Source organism: Ambystoma mexicanum, chromosome 9 (genome assembly GCF_040938575.1).
Source record: "Ambystoma mexicanum isolate Mex_15411 chromosome 9, UKY_AmexF1_1, whole genome shotgun sequence".
Lineage (NCBI taxonomy): Eukaryota > Metazoa > Chordata > Amphibia > Caudata > Ambystomatidae > Ambystoma > Ambystoma mexicanum.
The window spans coordinates 553,065,802-553,082,463 of NC_090931.1; the positions used below are offsets into that span (position 1 = coordinate 553,065,802).

Sequence of the window (16,662 nt, forward strand, 5' to 3'; positions counted from 1 at the left end):
TCCTAGTCCATAGTCCCCTTTCCTCCATACTTATGGGACCTCTCTCCGTCCTGTCCTGTGTGACGGGACTGGAGCACTTTGTAAAAAGCATTCACAAATTGTGCAAACATTTTGTCCTTCCTCTCTTTCAACCCATCAGTCTTTTTCTATCGCTAGGTCCAAGACCTCTTAGCAATAACAGAGGAACCGTATTAGAGAGGACAGCGGGCAGGCGTATGGAGGAAAGGGGACTATTGACTAGGAGTAAGGTGGTCACTACGGTGAGTAACCTGGTTATACTCCTACGTCCCGTCCCCTTTCCTCCATACTTATGGGAGATTCCCAAGCACTCTTACAGGAACTATGGGTGGATGGAAAAAAAACCTTACTGGAACAGGTTCTTCAGCACAGCCTGACCAAACTGAGCATCATATCTTGAGCTCCTGTCTAGACAATAATGCTTGCAAAGAGCAGAAGGGGGGGGCCCAAGTAGCAGCTTTTGCGATGGTCTCCCAGGGGACATTTCTGAAAGGCAACCACAGCTGCCTTGCCCCGCACCAGGTGTGCATGAATACCTTTAGGAGGCTTCAACCCTTGGGCGGTGTAAGACTCCATAATGCAGGCAGAGATCCATCGAAAAATAGTCGCCTTAGAGGCCTGCTTACCTTGTGGGTTACCAAAGGTCACAAAAAGTTTAGAAGAGCTCCTAAGCTCAGATGTTCTGTCCAGATAGAACTTAAGAGCCCTTCTAACATCAAGACAATGCAGACCCCTTTCTGCTTCTGAAGCAGGGTTCAGAAAAAACACTGGCAGGGAAATTGACTGGCTCAGATGGAACTCAGATACCACCTTTGGCAGGAAAGTAGGATTTGTCCGTAGGACCACCTTATCCTTGTGAAAGACCAAGAAGGGATGCGCCACCGACAAAGCTTGGAGCTCACTCACCCGCCTCGCTGAAGTAACGGCGACCAAAAAGGACACCTTCCATAACAGGTGCTCGAGGTCCACTGTGGCCATTGGTTCGAAAGGTTTATGGCACAGCGCCGTCAGGACCACATTTAGATCCCACGTCAGGTGCGGACTACGAATCGGAGGATAAAGGCGCGTCAAGCCTGCAAAATGCCTCTTAACCACTGGGTTACACAGAGAGTAAGAGCATTGGTCTGTAGAAAGGTAAGCGGAAACCGCTGAAAGATAAGTTCTGCATGACAGAACGTGGACGCCCGACTCTGCTAAGAAGGATACAAAGGACAGTACCGTGTCAATTGTAGTCCCCCTTAGGGTCCAACTGCTTACTTAAACACCAATGACAGAACCTGAGCCATTTGCTTCTGTACTGGGACCTAATCAAGGGTTTTCTGGCTGCCTGGATAATACGCATGTTATCCGCAGACGAATTAAGATGTTCGAAAGACTTCAACTCAGGCACCATGCCGTCAAGCTGAGTGATTGTGGGGAGGGGTGCCACAGCTGCTGTTCCCCCTGGTGAAGAAGATCGGGGGTCACCAGTAACCTGATTGGCAGATACACCGACAGGCGTTGACGTTCTGAGAACCAAAACCTGGCCGGCCACCACGGGGCTATGAGTAGAAGAGAACAGTTCATCGAGTTCTTCAATTTGTAAATTGTCTGGTGAACTAGAGGCAGAGGCGGGAAAGCATAAGCCCTCATGTTGTGCCATGGAATCTCGAGAGCATCCCCCAGATAGGAGGCTCCCAGCCCGCTTCTGGAGGCATACAGAGGAAGCTTCTTGTTTGCCGTCGTAGCGAAGAGGTCCACTTCCTGTGTGCCCCAACACAGAAAAATCCATGAGAGGACCTCTGCCTTCAATTCCCACTCGTAGCTGACCATTGTCCGCCAGCTGAGGGCAACTGCCGGCACATTAAGCTGGCCTGGAATGTGTACTGCAAGCAACCAGACACCATGAAGAACAGCCCACTCCCAAATCTGGATGGACAGGTCCACGAGGATGGGGGGGGGAGACTTGGTTCCCCCCTGCTTGTTGAGGTAATACATTGACACCACATTGTCCGTGCGTATACGGACCACCTTGTTGGCAATGATCGGTCTGAACGCCTTGAGCGCTAGGAAGATCGCCAGAAGATCCAGATGATTTATGTGGAGGAGCTTGTCCTGAGGCGACCAGAGATCCGAGACCTGAAGAAGATCCAACGTCGCACCCCACCCTAGAAGGGAGGAGTCTGTCGTGACTGTCACCATAGGGGCTGGGTCCTGAAACCGTGCACCCACCGACAGGTTAATGAGAGACTACCACTACTCCAGGTCCACTCTCATGGAAGCCGGAATCATTAACAGCTTGGAGTCCGGATCCACAGCCTGACGCCAAGAGTTCCGAAGAGCCATCTGAGTCCGCCTCATCTTGAGACGAGCAAGAGGAAGAGCCAATACGCTCGAGGCCATGAGGCCCAGAAGCCTCTGGAACCACCAGGCCGACATGCTCTCCGACTGCGCAAACATCTGACACATGGCCAACAGATACGCCATTCTGTCCCCGGTCAGGTACTCTCTGCAGTCGATCGTGTTCCAGCGAAAACCCAGGAAAATCAAGTCCTGCGAGACCGTCACGGAAGCTTTCCGCCAGTTCACCGACAGCCCAAGACGGAACAGGAGCTGAAGGAGAGACTGAAGATTGTACGTTGCTTTCAATGGGCAAGGGCTGCGTAAAAGCCAGTCGTCCAAATACGGATACACATGAATACCCTGCAGACGAAGATAGGCCGCGATCACCAGCATCATCTTCGTAAAGACACGTGGCGCCGAACTGAGGCCAAAAGGAAGCACTCGAAACTGGAAGTGCTCCCCTCCCACAGAGAAACAGAGATATCTCCTGTGTGGATTACAGATCAGAATATGCATGTAAGCATCCTCAAGGTCCACTACGCTGAGCCAATCGCCCATCTGCAAGGAGGACCGTATCTGGCCGGGCGTGATCATCCTGTATTTCTCTTGGGGTAGGAAAAGATTTAACTGGGAAAGGTCTAGGATGGTGCGCAGGCCAGCCTGGTTGGGTTTGGGCACCGTAAACAGCCAGGATAGAAGCCCTCCCCTCATTCCCCGAGGGGAACGGGTTCCACAGATCTGAGGTCCAGCAGTTTCTGAACCTCGGCTTTTAGGGAGGACGACCCCAACTGTTGGAAAGGAGGGTTGAAGTGTGGGGTAGGGGGTAGAGCTAAGCGGAAGCCCGGCCGAGCGACTGACAAGACCCACCTGTCTTCGGTGATGGTCTGCCACGCCTCCCAATGAGACGCAATGCGTTTTCCCACCGGGGTCTTGTGCGAGCCCGGAGAACCCTAATTTTGTAAGCTTTTCAGTGGTATTGCCACCTGAACCTGAGGAGGAGGCTGAGGAGCGTTGTTGCCTCTGGCAGTTATTACCCAAAGGGGTATCCACTCTACGAGATTTCCGGCCTAGGAAGCCCGTGAAACCAGAGGAGGGCTGACTTTGCAATAACGGCCTCTGGGTCTTAAAAGGAGTTTTAACCAGGACCGACAAGGACTTAGCAGTCTGGGTGCTGTCCTTCGTCTTGGTCAGCTCCACATCGGTTGTAGAGTGAAACAGCTCTTTACCGTCAAAAGGAAGGTCCAACACCTTGTCCTGCACTTCCTTTGAAAATTTGGTGGCATGCAGCCACGCCTGTCGGGAGGTATCAACCCCCAGCATAAGGCCCGAGCCAAAGTGTTTACGTGGTGAGCCGCAGCCTCAAGGAGATCCTGGGCCAAGACCCTGGCATTGGATAATCCCGCCTTAAAGTCTTCCAGCTTCTTGACCGGAATGAACTCCTCAAACTCCGACAGACCTTTCCACATCCTCATATTCGCCCCCGCTAATACTACTACGTCATTGGCCTGCCGGAGCTGCAAGGCCGAGTTAGCAAAATCTTCCTCCCAAGGGAGTCGTGGAGCTTGTCCTCCTTCCCCCAGAACCTGAGCAGCCGTCGTAGAAGAGGATGCTGCGGGCCTGGACTGTAAAGTAGCCGCAGCCACCACTGTGGAGGAGGGGGGACGGACAAGACGACAGGGCCACCTCTTCTGAAGAATGCAGCCTGCATCGCGCATCAATTTTCTTATTGACGAAAAGTCCAGAGTGTGGCTTTTCCCAGACCCTTCGGCCAGGACGTCCTTCTGCAAGAACAGGCTGGTACGCTCCAAAGGAGACCAGGTGAACGCCCCAGAAAGAACGCCATCCTGCGGAGCAGGTGCCTCGGGCACCGGAACATTTAAAAAGCACATCATGTCCAGTACCCGGTCATGAAAAGCTCTAATAGAGCGGGGCAGGTCCTAGTTGTCCTGATCTGCCTGCGCCTCATCCGACAGGTCAGGATCCTGCTGAACCGTGTCGGGCACTGCCTTGGCCACAGGGGACAATGGCAGAAGGGTCGGGGAAGGCACCGTAGGCAAGGGCGGCGCCGGCGGGGCCACCGGAGGAGCGGGGGGAGCCAGAGGCGCGGGTAGACATATCTCCCTAAAAAGCCCTTTGAGATATTCCCTCATGGGGTCGGTATGCATGAGCGTCTGAAATTTGCCTAAGAAGGCGTTCTCCTGGGACTGTTTTGGTACCGGAGGAGGCCTCTCATGAGGAGGATAATTCCAGGGATGCAACGGGGAGGGTTGCCACACAGGCCCATCTCCCAATGTATCGACAAAAATTAAAGGTGCCGACCCCACAGGCAACAAAACATTGTGTGGAAGGGGCATCCGAGCGTTCCAGTCGTAAACTAGACGAAAAGGATGCGCACAAGGAATTCTAGGTCACCCACAGAACCAAGCCCAACACCTGAGGCCGATGGCGTTGTTGTAGGGGTAGCACCCAAAATGGCCGCCGTGATCGTGGCGGGAACGGCCACCATTTTGTCATCACCTGAGGGGAATTGCGGCACGTGTGGAAGTGAGGCAGGGGTCCCCGTCGATGGATCAGGGGTCTTAACTATAGCCTTAACACAAGGAACCTTGGTTGAGCCGGTACTATGAGGCCTGGAATGTTTCTGCGACATACCAATAGCCAAATTAGCCTTCCCAGGAAGGACCTCGGCGCTGCCGGTAAAGGAAGAACTTTCCTTCTTTGCCCCCTCAACAGTTCTTGCGTCGCCACAAGAGCGGGAACGGTGAGAAACGACTTTCACTGATAAGGCCTTGCCAGGCCTCTCAGAAATGTCGGTAACCTTAGCCGCTGTACAAGGGACCTCGGACCCAGGTCCGGTAACAGCCTTGCTAGCGCAGGCCTCAAAACATCCGCTCGGTAACACCAAGCCCAGCCAAGGCCTCGGGGCGTACCCCCGTTTTATTTTTAAGGTAAGCTGATCTAGAGGCCTCAGAGCAAGCTCTGGTACCCCATGACTCAGTAGAACTGGGTCTACAAGCAGCCCCCCGGTATCCACAGGCCCCCTACGGAGACCCTCAGAGAAAACTCTGGTACAATTATTAGGCCCAGAAGGCACTTTGGGGCAATCCCCGGTGATAGAGCGATCAACACTCCTCCCGACTCGGGAAGAACCCGGGATGATGTCTCCCGGCCGGGGTGCTCAGAAAAGTAAAGAACTCACCGGGCATTTCTTCTTTTCGGCGATAAACGCCTGAAATTGCGAAGGAGGAGTCAGTTGAAATACCTCCTCTCACCGCTCCAACCGACGTTGAAGTGCCCGGACCGAAAGGGAATCACAGTAAAAACAAGAGTCCCAACGGTGATCCGGACCCAAACACTCAAGACAAAGAGGATGGGGATCCGCCCTCGCAAAGCGTTGGTGACACGATGAACAATCTGGACAGTCTAGTTTGAACGACAGACAGACTAGTACACGATTGCTAGCGAGAGCCAGAGAGGAAAAAAGAGAAGAAAATCTTCCGCGGATGCAAGTTCGTCCAGTCCCGAACGAGTGGACAAAAGGACTGATGGGCGATGTGAGGGGCGGAGCGGCGATGGGCGGGGAGGACGCGTGCGGAGAGTGCAACATGTTTGCAACATTTTTGGATGCTTTTTACAAAGTGCTCCGGTCCCGTCCCACAGGACGGAGAGATGTCCCATAAGTATGGAGGAAAGGGGACGGGACGTAGGAGTATAACTTTTTAGCAGAAATAAAGGAAAAAATAAAACAAACGGATATCCTTGACAAGAGAGAACGCATCCGTTTTGGTTTAGAAAACCCTATGTTTGGAAAAAGCAAAAGCATAATGAAGAATTAGAAGAACTGTATAAGATAATCAAAGAGGTTGCAAAAGACTATTTGAAAATTCCAGGACAAGGGAGTCATTCTCCAATTTTTGGTTGTTAAGATAGTGGTAGAGTCAGTTAGGATTAGTTTGGACAGTAGACAGCTTGCTTATGTTAAGACATTCACTGATGACTGACTAGCACCTTTTGTTCGTTAGGTAGGAAACACTGCAGAGAAATAGGGAGAGGTAGGCCTTATCCTTTATTAAAGAAAAGACTTGAAAGGTCTTAAGAGTCTGAGTCCCCCTTCTGACTCGCCACACCTCTCTAACCTTTGCTTTCTAGACACTGCTCATAACTGGATTGCTCCAATCTGGCCAATCACTCCATCTCCATCTCCTAAACAATACCTCTGCAGTGCAGCCACTCATTGCTGTAGGTATCCCAAGGATGCTGTCCTTGGCCCTCTTTGCCCTCTCTCTTTACAGCTCTTCCCTCATTAAATACTCTCTCCTTTTTCCAATTCACTGCAGAACTATTCTCTTGTATCTGTGACTGTCTCTCTGCCATTCAACACCGAATGGCCCTGCACTGCCTCATGCTCTATTCCTCTAAGACTGAAATGATCTTCCTTCCTTGGCCAACCCCACACCTACCCTACCTACCATCACATATCTCCCCGCCCCACCACCAACCTCTTCACTCTAAAAACATTAATTTCTTTGGCATAAGCCTTAACACCTACAAAACATGTGCCCCCCACCTCACCTATTGTACGAAGACTCAAATCTATCCGACTCTTCAGCTATCTAGAATATTGCTCCAGACTCCTTATGCGACTTGCCCTGAAAACCAAGTAATAAACATTGTCACCTGTATAGCCTACAAAGTTCCATAACCTCCTCCACCTCAGCTTGCACTTAGGAGTCTTCATGTAGGGTAGTTCTCTGTGCAAAAAGGTTTCCTTTTCAAATTTCTTTTACTGGACTTAAAAATTCTATTAACAAACTAGCCCCAGCCCTTCCCTCCCTACATCTAGCTGGTTATCTTCCAATATTCCCCCTTCCCCTTCACTCAATATGAACCCAAGTTCAACAAACTCACCACGCCATGTGCTGGCTCCTGCTTCAACTTCAGTGTATAACAAGGGGGGTGGTTAGCGCCGATCAAATTTAGACAATTCTCAGATTTAAGAATGTTTTATTTAAAGTGAACTGTAGTTGTGTTTAGAAGTAATCACCCTATTCCAAACTTGCAAGAGCTTAAACATGGACTCGCATTTTTCTAGGAAACAACAAAACAGATTAAATCATGTCAATTGTTGTGCACCCTTTTCAATCAGGGGACATGTGTTTATTTACATGTAGTCTAAAAGAAAATCACATAAACATCTTCAGGCAAAAAGATCTCATTGTGCAACATATTGCCATGGTGTATGGATCAAAGAAAAATAGACAATGTTGAACACTAGGATTGTCCTCATTCAAAGCAAAGCATTGATTCTGTATTCAGGAGTGCAACCAACATTTGTATTTAGTTAGAAGGATATTTCCTTTACATGAACCTGTCTGCAACAAAAATAGGTTCTTAATGGTTGAACCGGAAACTTTTAAAGCGTATATATACACAATTGTGCTACTACTGTGGTCTGCTAACAGAGCTGGAGTACTCTCTAATGCAGTCAGAGTTTATGGCATCAGAATATAATACAATTATACCAAACAGAAAATTCACACAGAAAGTTAAGTACATTGTGTTTTGTGAGTGCCATTAGGTAGCTGTGTACAAGACATTGCGGTCAGGAGAAAAAGAGCACACATCTCAAGTGTCGCATTATTTGGAAAGTACAGAGTCTGACTTTTTGCAATTTGGTTAGAAAAGCCAAGTTCTGTTTTGTAGTAAAGTCTTGCACATTAGAGGGGTGATGGCCAATCCTTGGTCAGCTTGCACTTAGGAGTCTTCATGTAGGGTAGTTCTCTGTGCAAAAAGGTTTCCTTTTCAAATTTCTTTTACTGGACTTAAAAATTCTATTAACAAACTAGCCCCAGCCCTTCCCTCCCTATATCTAGCTGGTTATCTTCCAATACTCCCCCCTCCCCTTCACTCAATATGAACCCAAGTTCAACAAACTCACCACCCCATGTGCTGGCTCCTGCTTCAACTCCATACAACATTACACCCCAACCTTCAAAGAATCATGAATCATGACAGTGATGTCACAACCTAAAAACAGAACATACTATATATTGAAGGAGCCCCTAATCTGCGCATGGACATCACCTCTCCTCCTTAGCCACAACCCAATCCTCAATCTTGCAGTTATCTGTATATACTGTAAATGAAGTGCTACCCACTGTACATATATAAATTAGGTCTATGCCGCCAGACTTAAATGTTCCTATGATAATCCATCCAAAACCTGATTTTTTAACCATACATCAATTCATGTAACCTATTGTCAAGTAGAGCAATGGGACTGCTCTACCCATTGTTTGACCTTTGTACAAGTTTCTGCTTTAAGCGGTATGTTTCTGCCTCTTTTGAATACTAATAGAAGTATAGAAAAATACAATGAATGATTACTCCTACAAACAAGCCGACTTAAAATAGAAGGAGTTACACTACCTTTTTTATCAGTGTATCGTTGTTCACTTTAATGTCTATGTTAACTGGGGTTTCTGGGAAGGCTTCAAACACCTCTTTCAGCAAAGGAATTCGTTTATCATCTCCAGCTTCACAGCAGCATTCTAGGAAAAACAGATTTAAGACATTAACATTTTGCAATGAACTTACTTTTTGTCCCTAAATCGCTGCAACCCATTAAAGTGGCAGATAAATGTAGAAATTAAGAATGATGCAAAGAGGGATAAAAGGGATAGAGTTGGTAAAGAAAGAAGAGTGCAAGGCAGCTCTACACACAAACCTCACAAATCTCACTGAAAACGTCTAGAGGGTAAAAAACTTTTTTCTTAGGGCACCCAATTTGAAATGCTTGATAGCAACTTGACTGTTAAGATAACAATAAAAACAATAGAGGAGGGGAACCACCAGGGGGCGCAGAGATGCACCGACGCATCTCCTCTTGTCTCCTCCGAAGGGTGCCGTTATTGAGACTTGAGCACCCCCAGAACCCCCCGGAGTGAAGTGCCGACCCCCACCGCAGCCTTCTAACACCGTGGGGCACCTGAATATCCCAACTCTGGTCTCCCGACGGGACGCCTTCGCTGCGCAGTGAGCCCTCGAAGACGAGAGGGAGGGAGAGCCCCGCCTCCCCCAGAGCCGTGGCTCCGCACAAAAACAACGGAGAGCCGCGGCTAAGGTGAGGCCTACAGCTTCGTTGGACAGCGTGGGGAAGCAGCCCCCCCAAACTTGACTGCAGCGGTCTCCCGTGCCCCACAGAGTCCAGGCACGGCTGCACGACGCCTTGGGCTGCTTCCCGCCATTGGGGCTGCACCCCGGAGCGGCGCACCGGGCTCGGCGGCTTGTGCTGCGCCCCCGGACTTCGGCGCTCAGTGGATCCGGCCCAGGAGGGCCCATTGGAGAGCTGGTTTGCCCCCGCGACATCCTCGGGCCCCGGCTTCTCCCGGGGGGCCAGCCCGCATCGGAGCCCAGCGAGAGCAGAGGCCCCCGCCGGTGACTCGGAAGAGTGGGCACCCCCCCCAAAGGGGTGCCCACAGCAGCCCACCCATCCCCCCCCCCCCGCTTCGGGCCCTCCCTGGATCTGGCAAAGAATCGGCAGACGTGCCAAGGGGGCACCGGAGCCCCCATGAGGTGAGAGGCTGCCCTAAAGTGCTGCATTATATTAGGGGCAAAGAGAGCCGGCCCCCGGACAATTGCTGTTAGGTCTCCGCCTTACCCCAAATTAGTGAACGCTCCCCTCCAGGGACTACACGTGCATATGTGACTGGACCCAACGTTGGGTCAAGGAGGAACAGGCCCCCATCGACTTAGAACCGGAGAACAGGCCTAAACAACCCCCCACCCTAACAGTGAGTACATGGCCTGGACGGCAGGCAGGACCTCTTCAGAGTCGTATCGTGGCCCGGCGGCGGTGCCCATTAGACTTGGGGCTTTTAGGTGGGGACCCCGTGGAGTGGTGAAGATCTGGGGGAGGCCTATGAACTGGAAAGAATCCCTGCAGAAATTCCGACGTTTGGCCCCTGGCCCCCCCGACTCGCTCTGAGATGGCAGCCTCGACGCATCAGGAACTAACAGACACTAGCACGGTCACCAAGGGTATGGCCGCCCTCCTCGAGGAGATCAGAGGCTTCAGAGCGGATATAGCGCTACTTCTGGACACCTTGGACAAAAAAGTGGACAATATAGATGACAGGGTTCAAGCGCTGGAAAACAATACGGCCTCGAATGACATCTTTGAGACGCAATTTGACATGCGCTTGGCGGAGCTCGAGAGGAGGGAAGAGAAATGTTCCCTAAAACTTGACGATTTGGAGAACAGGGAACGTTGCTGTAACCTGCGCTTTTTAGGCTTCCCGGAGCGTGAGGATGAAACGCAAGCAGACATTATAAAAGCTGTTAATGCGGTGGTGGGATCACTCTTTGAAGGGGCTAACACGAACGAACCGACTATTGATAGAGCCCATAGAGCAGGTGCAGCCAACAGAGGCCCCAGGTCCATTCTAGTACGATTCCACTACTTTGCGGAGAAAAGTACAATTCTTGAACTGGCCCGCAAGAAAGGCCCAGTGGACTGGGAGGGGGCCCAGATCTCGGTGTATCAGGATCTGTCTGCCTTCACACTGGCGAGATGTCGGCTCAGCTCCCCGCTGACGAAAATGCTCCAGTCCAAAGAGGTCCGATATAGGTGGGGATACCCTTTTTCACTTTCCTTTGAGCTAGACGGCTACAAGTATGCCCTGGTCACGGAGGACGATATTCGCAGGGTGTCGGGGGAGCTCCTGGATGATACAAATATGGAAGTGGGCGAGCAAGAACGCGAGAGAGCTCCAGCTGGCCCTGGGCGGACGAGGGCTCCACATGAAAGGCGTAAGGTCCGAGGCCACAGGAAATTCAGAAGAGTGGCTCTGGCCTCCCCGGATCTGCCCAACACTTGATGAGCCCCCTGGAGCTCGACGATCAAGCGTGTACTCGATTCTGTGAGTGGGGATGCGACGCAACTGTTTATGGACTGGTATGAACAAGGGGGTGGGCGGGCTCGAGTTATTGTTTTTTGAAGAGTTTAGGAGCCCGGAGGGGGGAGACAATGGTGGCCTGGATTGGCGACAAGATGAAGCCGCTAATCAACCAGGCGTTCGGGGGGAGGGAAGAGTTGGGGTTTGTTCATTGGGGATTTAGCTGGGTCACGCCAGGTTTTAAGGTCTATGTTGCACTTATAAAATTGTTTCTGGGTATCAGCAGGGTGCGGAAGTTCTGCAGGAGCATTGACATTTCACGCTCCATGGAGGGAGCCATGAGCCTTTACCATCGCTTTGATGGATGATCCGCTCCAATTCTTGACAGTGGGGTCGTTAAACGTACGTGGGCTTAACTCACCTACAAAAAGGTTGTTGGTGGTGAGAGAATTTTCAAGGCTCCGGCTTCATTTCCTATTTGTACAAGAAACTCACTGGGTTTGGGGCACGAAACCTAAGCTAAGGGCTAAAAACATTGATCAGGTGTATGTGGCGTCCTTCTGGGCTAAAAAACGCAGAGTGGCCCTCCTGGTCTCTCCCGGGGCCCACTTTGTGGCCAAAGCTCAGAAGTCGGACCCGGAAGGATGATATATTATGGTCAAGGGGGAGGTGAGGGGCCGGCTGTTCACCCTGGTTTGTATATATGCTCCAAACGAGGCACAGGATAGCTTCTGGGAGGGGATGAAAGAGAAAATTATGGCTTTCTCCGAGGGCACCCTATTGGTAGGTGGGGACTTTAACATGGTTCTTTGCCCCAAGAGAGATAGGAAGTCAGTAAATCCATGTCCAAACTTGCGTCTCCATAAAAAACTGCCAGAGGTTTTCCAAGAAGTCAATGGAGAGCTGGGCTTGAGTGATACGCACCCCATTAAGCAAAGCCGAGACCCCGACTTTACCTTCTACTCAAAGCCTCATGCCACATTCTCCCGTATTGATTACATTCTGGTTGACGCCACGCTTCGGGGTGAGGTCACGGACTCGGGGGTGGAGATTGTTCCTTGGTCGGACCACGATTTGTTTAGAATAAAAATGGGTATTCCCCCTGCCCCTGCATCCGGATCCCTGTGGAGGTGCAACAACCTCCTCCTGCATGATAAGGAAATACGCCAAACCCTTTTAGAAGCCATAAAAGATTACTTTTCTGCCAATGACAATGGGGAGGGAGGCGTCATGGGTGTTTGGGAGGCATTCAAATCAACCATTAGGGACATCCTTATCGAGATAGGTTCGAGAAAAAAGAGGGAGAGGGGCCACAAGGAGAAACTATTAAGGGAAAAGATAGACACTATCCAACCGGGGGGGGGAACTGAAAACGCAGATGTTCCCCGGACAATGGGAGGAGCTACAAAGATTGCGCTCTAAGCTGGCGGACCTCCAGGTGAGACAAACGGAAAGGAAGCTGTCCTTCCTGAAACAGAAATACATGGAAAAGGGGGAAAAGCGGATAAGATACTAGGTTGGAGGCTCCGCGAGCTTAGAAATAGGAGGGTGAATTCCATCCGCATCCCGGAAGGGGACTCGACCGTGAGAGACAGCAAGGTAGCCAAGCAATTCAGACAATATTATCAACGGCTGTATTGCTCGGAGTATGCAGGGAACGGGACCGAAATAGACGGCTTCCTGGACTCCCTCCCAATCCCGGGCCTCTCCCCCAACCAGGCAGAAACACTAGAACTTCCCGTAACCCCACAAGAGATAATAGACACCATATCCTCTTTGAAGAGTGGAACAGCCCCGGGGGATGATGTGTATACTGTTAAATTTTACAAGACCTATCGGTCTACGTTGGCCCCGTTTATGGCCAGGATGTTTAACTTGGCACTGGAACTGGGCTCCCTTCCACCCACGATGATGTCCGCTCTGATAGTAGTGCTCCCCAAGGAAGGGAAGGACCCGTCTCAGTGCCAATCATACCGCCCTATATCCCTCCTCAACGCCGATGTAAAGATACTGGCCAAACTTTTAGCAAACAGGCTGGCGAGACTTCTCCCCTCCCTAGTACACAGAGATGAAGTGGGCTTTATTCCCGGTCGCCAGGGATCAGATAACATACTGAAGACCTTGGATCTTATGCATGAGGCTTCAAGGCAGGGGGTGGAAGGCTATCTCCTTTCATTAGATTCGGAAAAGGCCTTCGACCGCGTCGAGTGGCCTTCTATGGGTAAAGTCCTCCGAAAAATGGGTCTGCGGGACAACTTCTGCGGCTGGGTTTCAGCACTTTACAATGGTCCCTCGGCGAGAGTCTTGGTTAATGGTGGCACCTCGGACTCTCTGGCCCTATCTGGAGGCACCCGCCAGGGCTGTCCCTTGTCACCCCTTCTGTATGCCTTGGCAATGGAGCCCCTGGCTATAGCGATCAGAGCTGACCAGGAAATCACAGGGATTAGATGTGACAATTGCGACTTTAAACTCTCCCTGTTCGCAGACGATATCCTGGGCTACCTCACTAACCTTCAGGACTCTCTACCCCGATTATTCGGACTTGTAGACTAATATGGAAGCTTTTCGGGGCTGAGGTGAACACGTCCAAGTCTAGCATTATGCCCATGGGTCCCGGGGATCATGACATCGGGGGCAACTCCGAAATACTGGGAGTGAGAATCGAGCAGGTTTCTTCCAGGGATCTGTCAGAACTCTATCAATGTAACTTCCCGGGGATCTTGGTCAAGATTAGTAGTGATCTCAAACGATGGGGACCCCTCACACTCTCTTGGTTTGGGCGTATGGTCACGGTCAAAATGAATATCCTGCCCCGCCTACTCTACCTCTTTGCGGCCCTCCCTGTGGTGATCCCGGAGGCCTTCTTTGAGGCACTGCAGTCCCGAGTCCTTCAGTTCATCTGAGCCGGTAAAAGAACAAGAGTCAAATTTTCTACCTTGACTCTTCCCAAGTCCCATGGTGGATTTGGCCTCCCGGACTTTAGACTTTACTACAAAGCAGCCCAACTCCGGGTGATGTTAGAGCACATGAGGGATGACCTGGGGACATATTGGACTTTCAATGAGCATGTCCACACCTACCCGAAAAAAAGTCAGGGACCTGCTATGGGCCCCCCTAAAGCCCTTCCCCCACCTCAGAACGCACCCAACCTTAGCGGCCCTCCGTGCAGTCTGGAAGCCGAATAAGGACAACAAGCTGCTGTCATCCTGGCTGTCCCCTTTAACATCGCTGTGGGGTCCCCCCATCGACCTAGACACCAGGGGCTTTCGAGACACACAGACATGGTCGGACTTGGGCATGGAGAGGGTTGCTCAACTCTCTCGCGAGGAGGGTTTCATAGAATATGACCAGCTGACTGAGGCATTGGGTGACAACCCGCCCTCAGTCTTTGAATATTTGCGCTTGAAAGGGATCCTGACCCACCCTCGGTGGGCTGATAACCTCAAACGCCCCCTCACACCTTTCAAAACTCTCCTAGCTAAAAGCACCTCCCGGAAAGGCTCTCTGTCTAAGTTGTACGGCACCTTGATAACGGCTAATCTGGATGGTAGACAGCCCTTAAAACGAATATGGGAAGATAGGTTGAGCATGACGCTGGATGACCACACATGGACGGCAAGCTTTAAATCTATATTCACGGGTTCACTGTACACCGCTGCCATGGAACATAGCTTTAAGATACTCCATTCATGGCACCGCCCTCCAGCCACCCGGTCCAAAATGTTTAAAGAGGTGTCCCTTTTTTGCCCCAGGATGTGTCAACAACGGGGCACTTGGTTTCACATGTGGTGGGGATGCCCGGTCATCCAGGTGTACTGGTCGGAACTGCTCAGCTGGATTAAGGACATAGTGGGGTACTACTCGACTTTACTTCCACTGGAAATCCTCCTGGGTACCCCTATGCCGGAGACAGTACAGCCTGCATTCCCAAGGGACATTGGGGCCATGTTGAGGGCGGGGAGGCTAGCACTAGCCCAAAAATGGAAAAGTGTCTTCGCTCCATCCAAGGAGGAATGGCTTTGTAAACTTAGGTCGATCTTCACTTATGAAAAACTCACTGCGATAACAAATGATACCATGTCGGAATTTGTACAGGAATGGACTGCAGTGCTCCTTAACGACGATTGCATCTCTATGCGTCTGTAAAGTACGACCCTTAACGCCTCCACTTCACACTTCTCACCACTAACCCCAGGGACCTAGTTTGGGCCCCCTACTTGCTGTGGACTGATCTATGTTTGCTCAATGTTTTGCTGGCAGGGATTGCCCGTGTACTCTACCTTATATGTATGATGTCAATAAAAACAAAGTTTAAAAAAAAAATTTTAAAAAATAAAATAGAGGAGTCTTATCCAATGCAGACATCAAAAAAGTACTTTGACCAGCAAGCTTTCGCTGGCATATCAATTATAGTTTCAATCACGTGTCGTATCCAGTGCTTCAGATAAGAATTTGAGGTAGGAGTTTTTTTACTCCCTATTTTTATACTTTGAGAGTAAATGCAATTTTAAGTGAGTGTGATGAATCCTTCGGAGTCATCACTGAACCCCAACCTAAAGTCTCCTCCCATGCAGCCAAGTAAAGGCAGCTGGTACCTGATCCTGATCCTGGGGTGGCATTCTGAGGGTGGATCACATGGGAGGAGATAGCAGTCAGGGGGCGGGGGGGTTTAGCTCTGACAGAAGTGACGCAGTATTCTTCCCTTGAATGTGAAGAGGAAACCCTAATCCCAAAGTTTCTAATGGCCTGCTGTCATTATTCAGAACCCTTGAATTGTAAGCATTTGAAACCTATTTCTGATAAACATCTTAAACAGAATTGTATTTATTCTTCCTACGTGCATAACCTCACAAAAACTCATTTGACATCTGGTGTTCATGAGGATTGTTATGTAGACAAAAAGCTTAACAAAAGAACTTGAATCACTGTGAAAATGCTTTGGACACCAATTCCCAGAAAGATTGTAGTACCAGGACGAGGAAGAGGAGCAAGGATTCAATGAGGATCAATAGCAGTACTAAGAGTAAAGTGCAGTCTAGTTGTTAAGCATTCAATCCATTTTGCAGGACATTTAAATCCGAAGCTCACCCGCAGGTGAAGGAAAAGTCAGAACGGGCTGCAGAGAGAGGCAGATGTGCAGGAGAAAGCCCAGCTGAACGGGAGAGGTGCTCCCAGACTGCCAATTGTCCATCCGACATAACGGGGTGCCGGGCGAACCAACGGAGACAAGAGGACTCCAGGTTAGTGCTTTAAAGGTGTAAATACAGAACTGCCAAGGAGGGCGCACCTATCAGTTGCGGGAATGAGTAAGGGGAGGGGCATCTTTAGAGAGGGGGGGACACCGTTGACAGCTGCACCATACACCTTAAGTGCCTATTGCGCAGATGCAGCTTGAGGAGTTAGCGGGATAGAGGCGGGGCAGGGG

At 50.4% G+C, this 16,662-nt stretch overlaps 1 protein-coding gene across 1 annotated transcript in view; it reads right to left on the bottom strand.

Annotated features, from left to right (window-relative positions):
• GDPD1 (glycerophosphodiester phosphodiesterase domain containing 1) overlaps positions 1-16,662 on the bottom strand; it is a 995,260-nt gene that overhangs the window by 402,242 nt on the left and 576,356 nt on the right. The window contains exon 5 of the mRNA XM_069615147.1: positions 8,770-8,891. Within this exon, the coding sequence (XP_069471248.1) occupies positions 8,770-8,891 (122 nt within the window). The remainder of the gene's footprint in view (positions 1-8,769; positions 8,892-16,662) is intronic.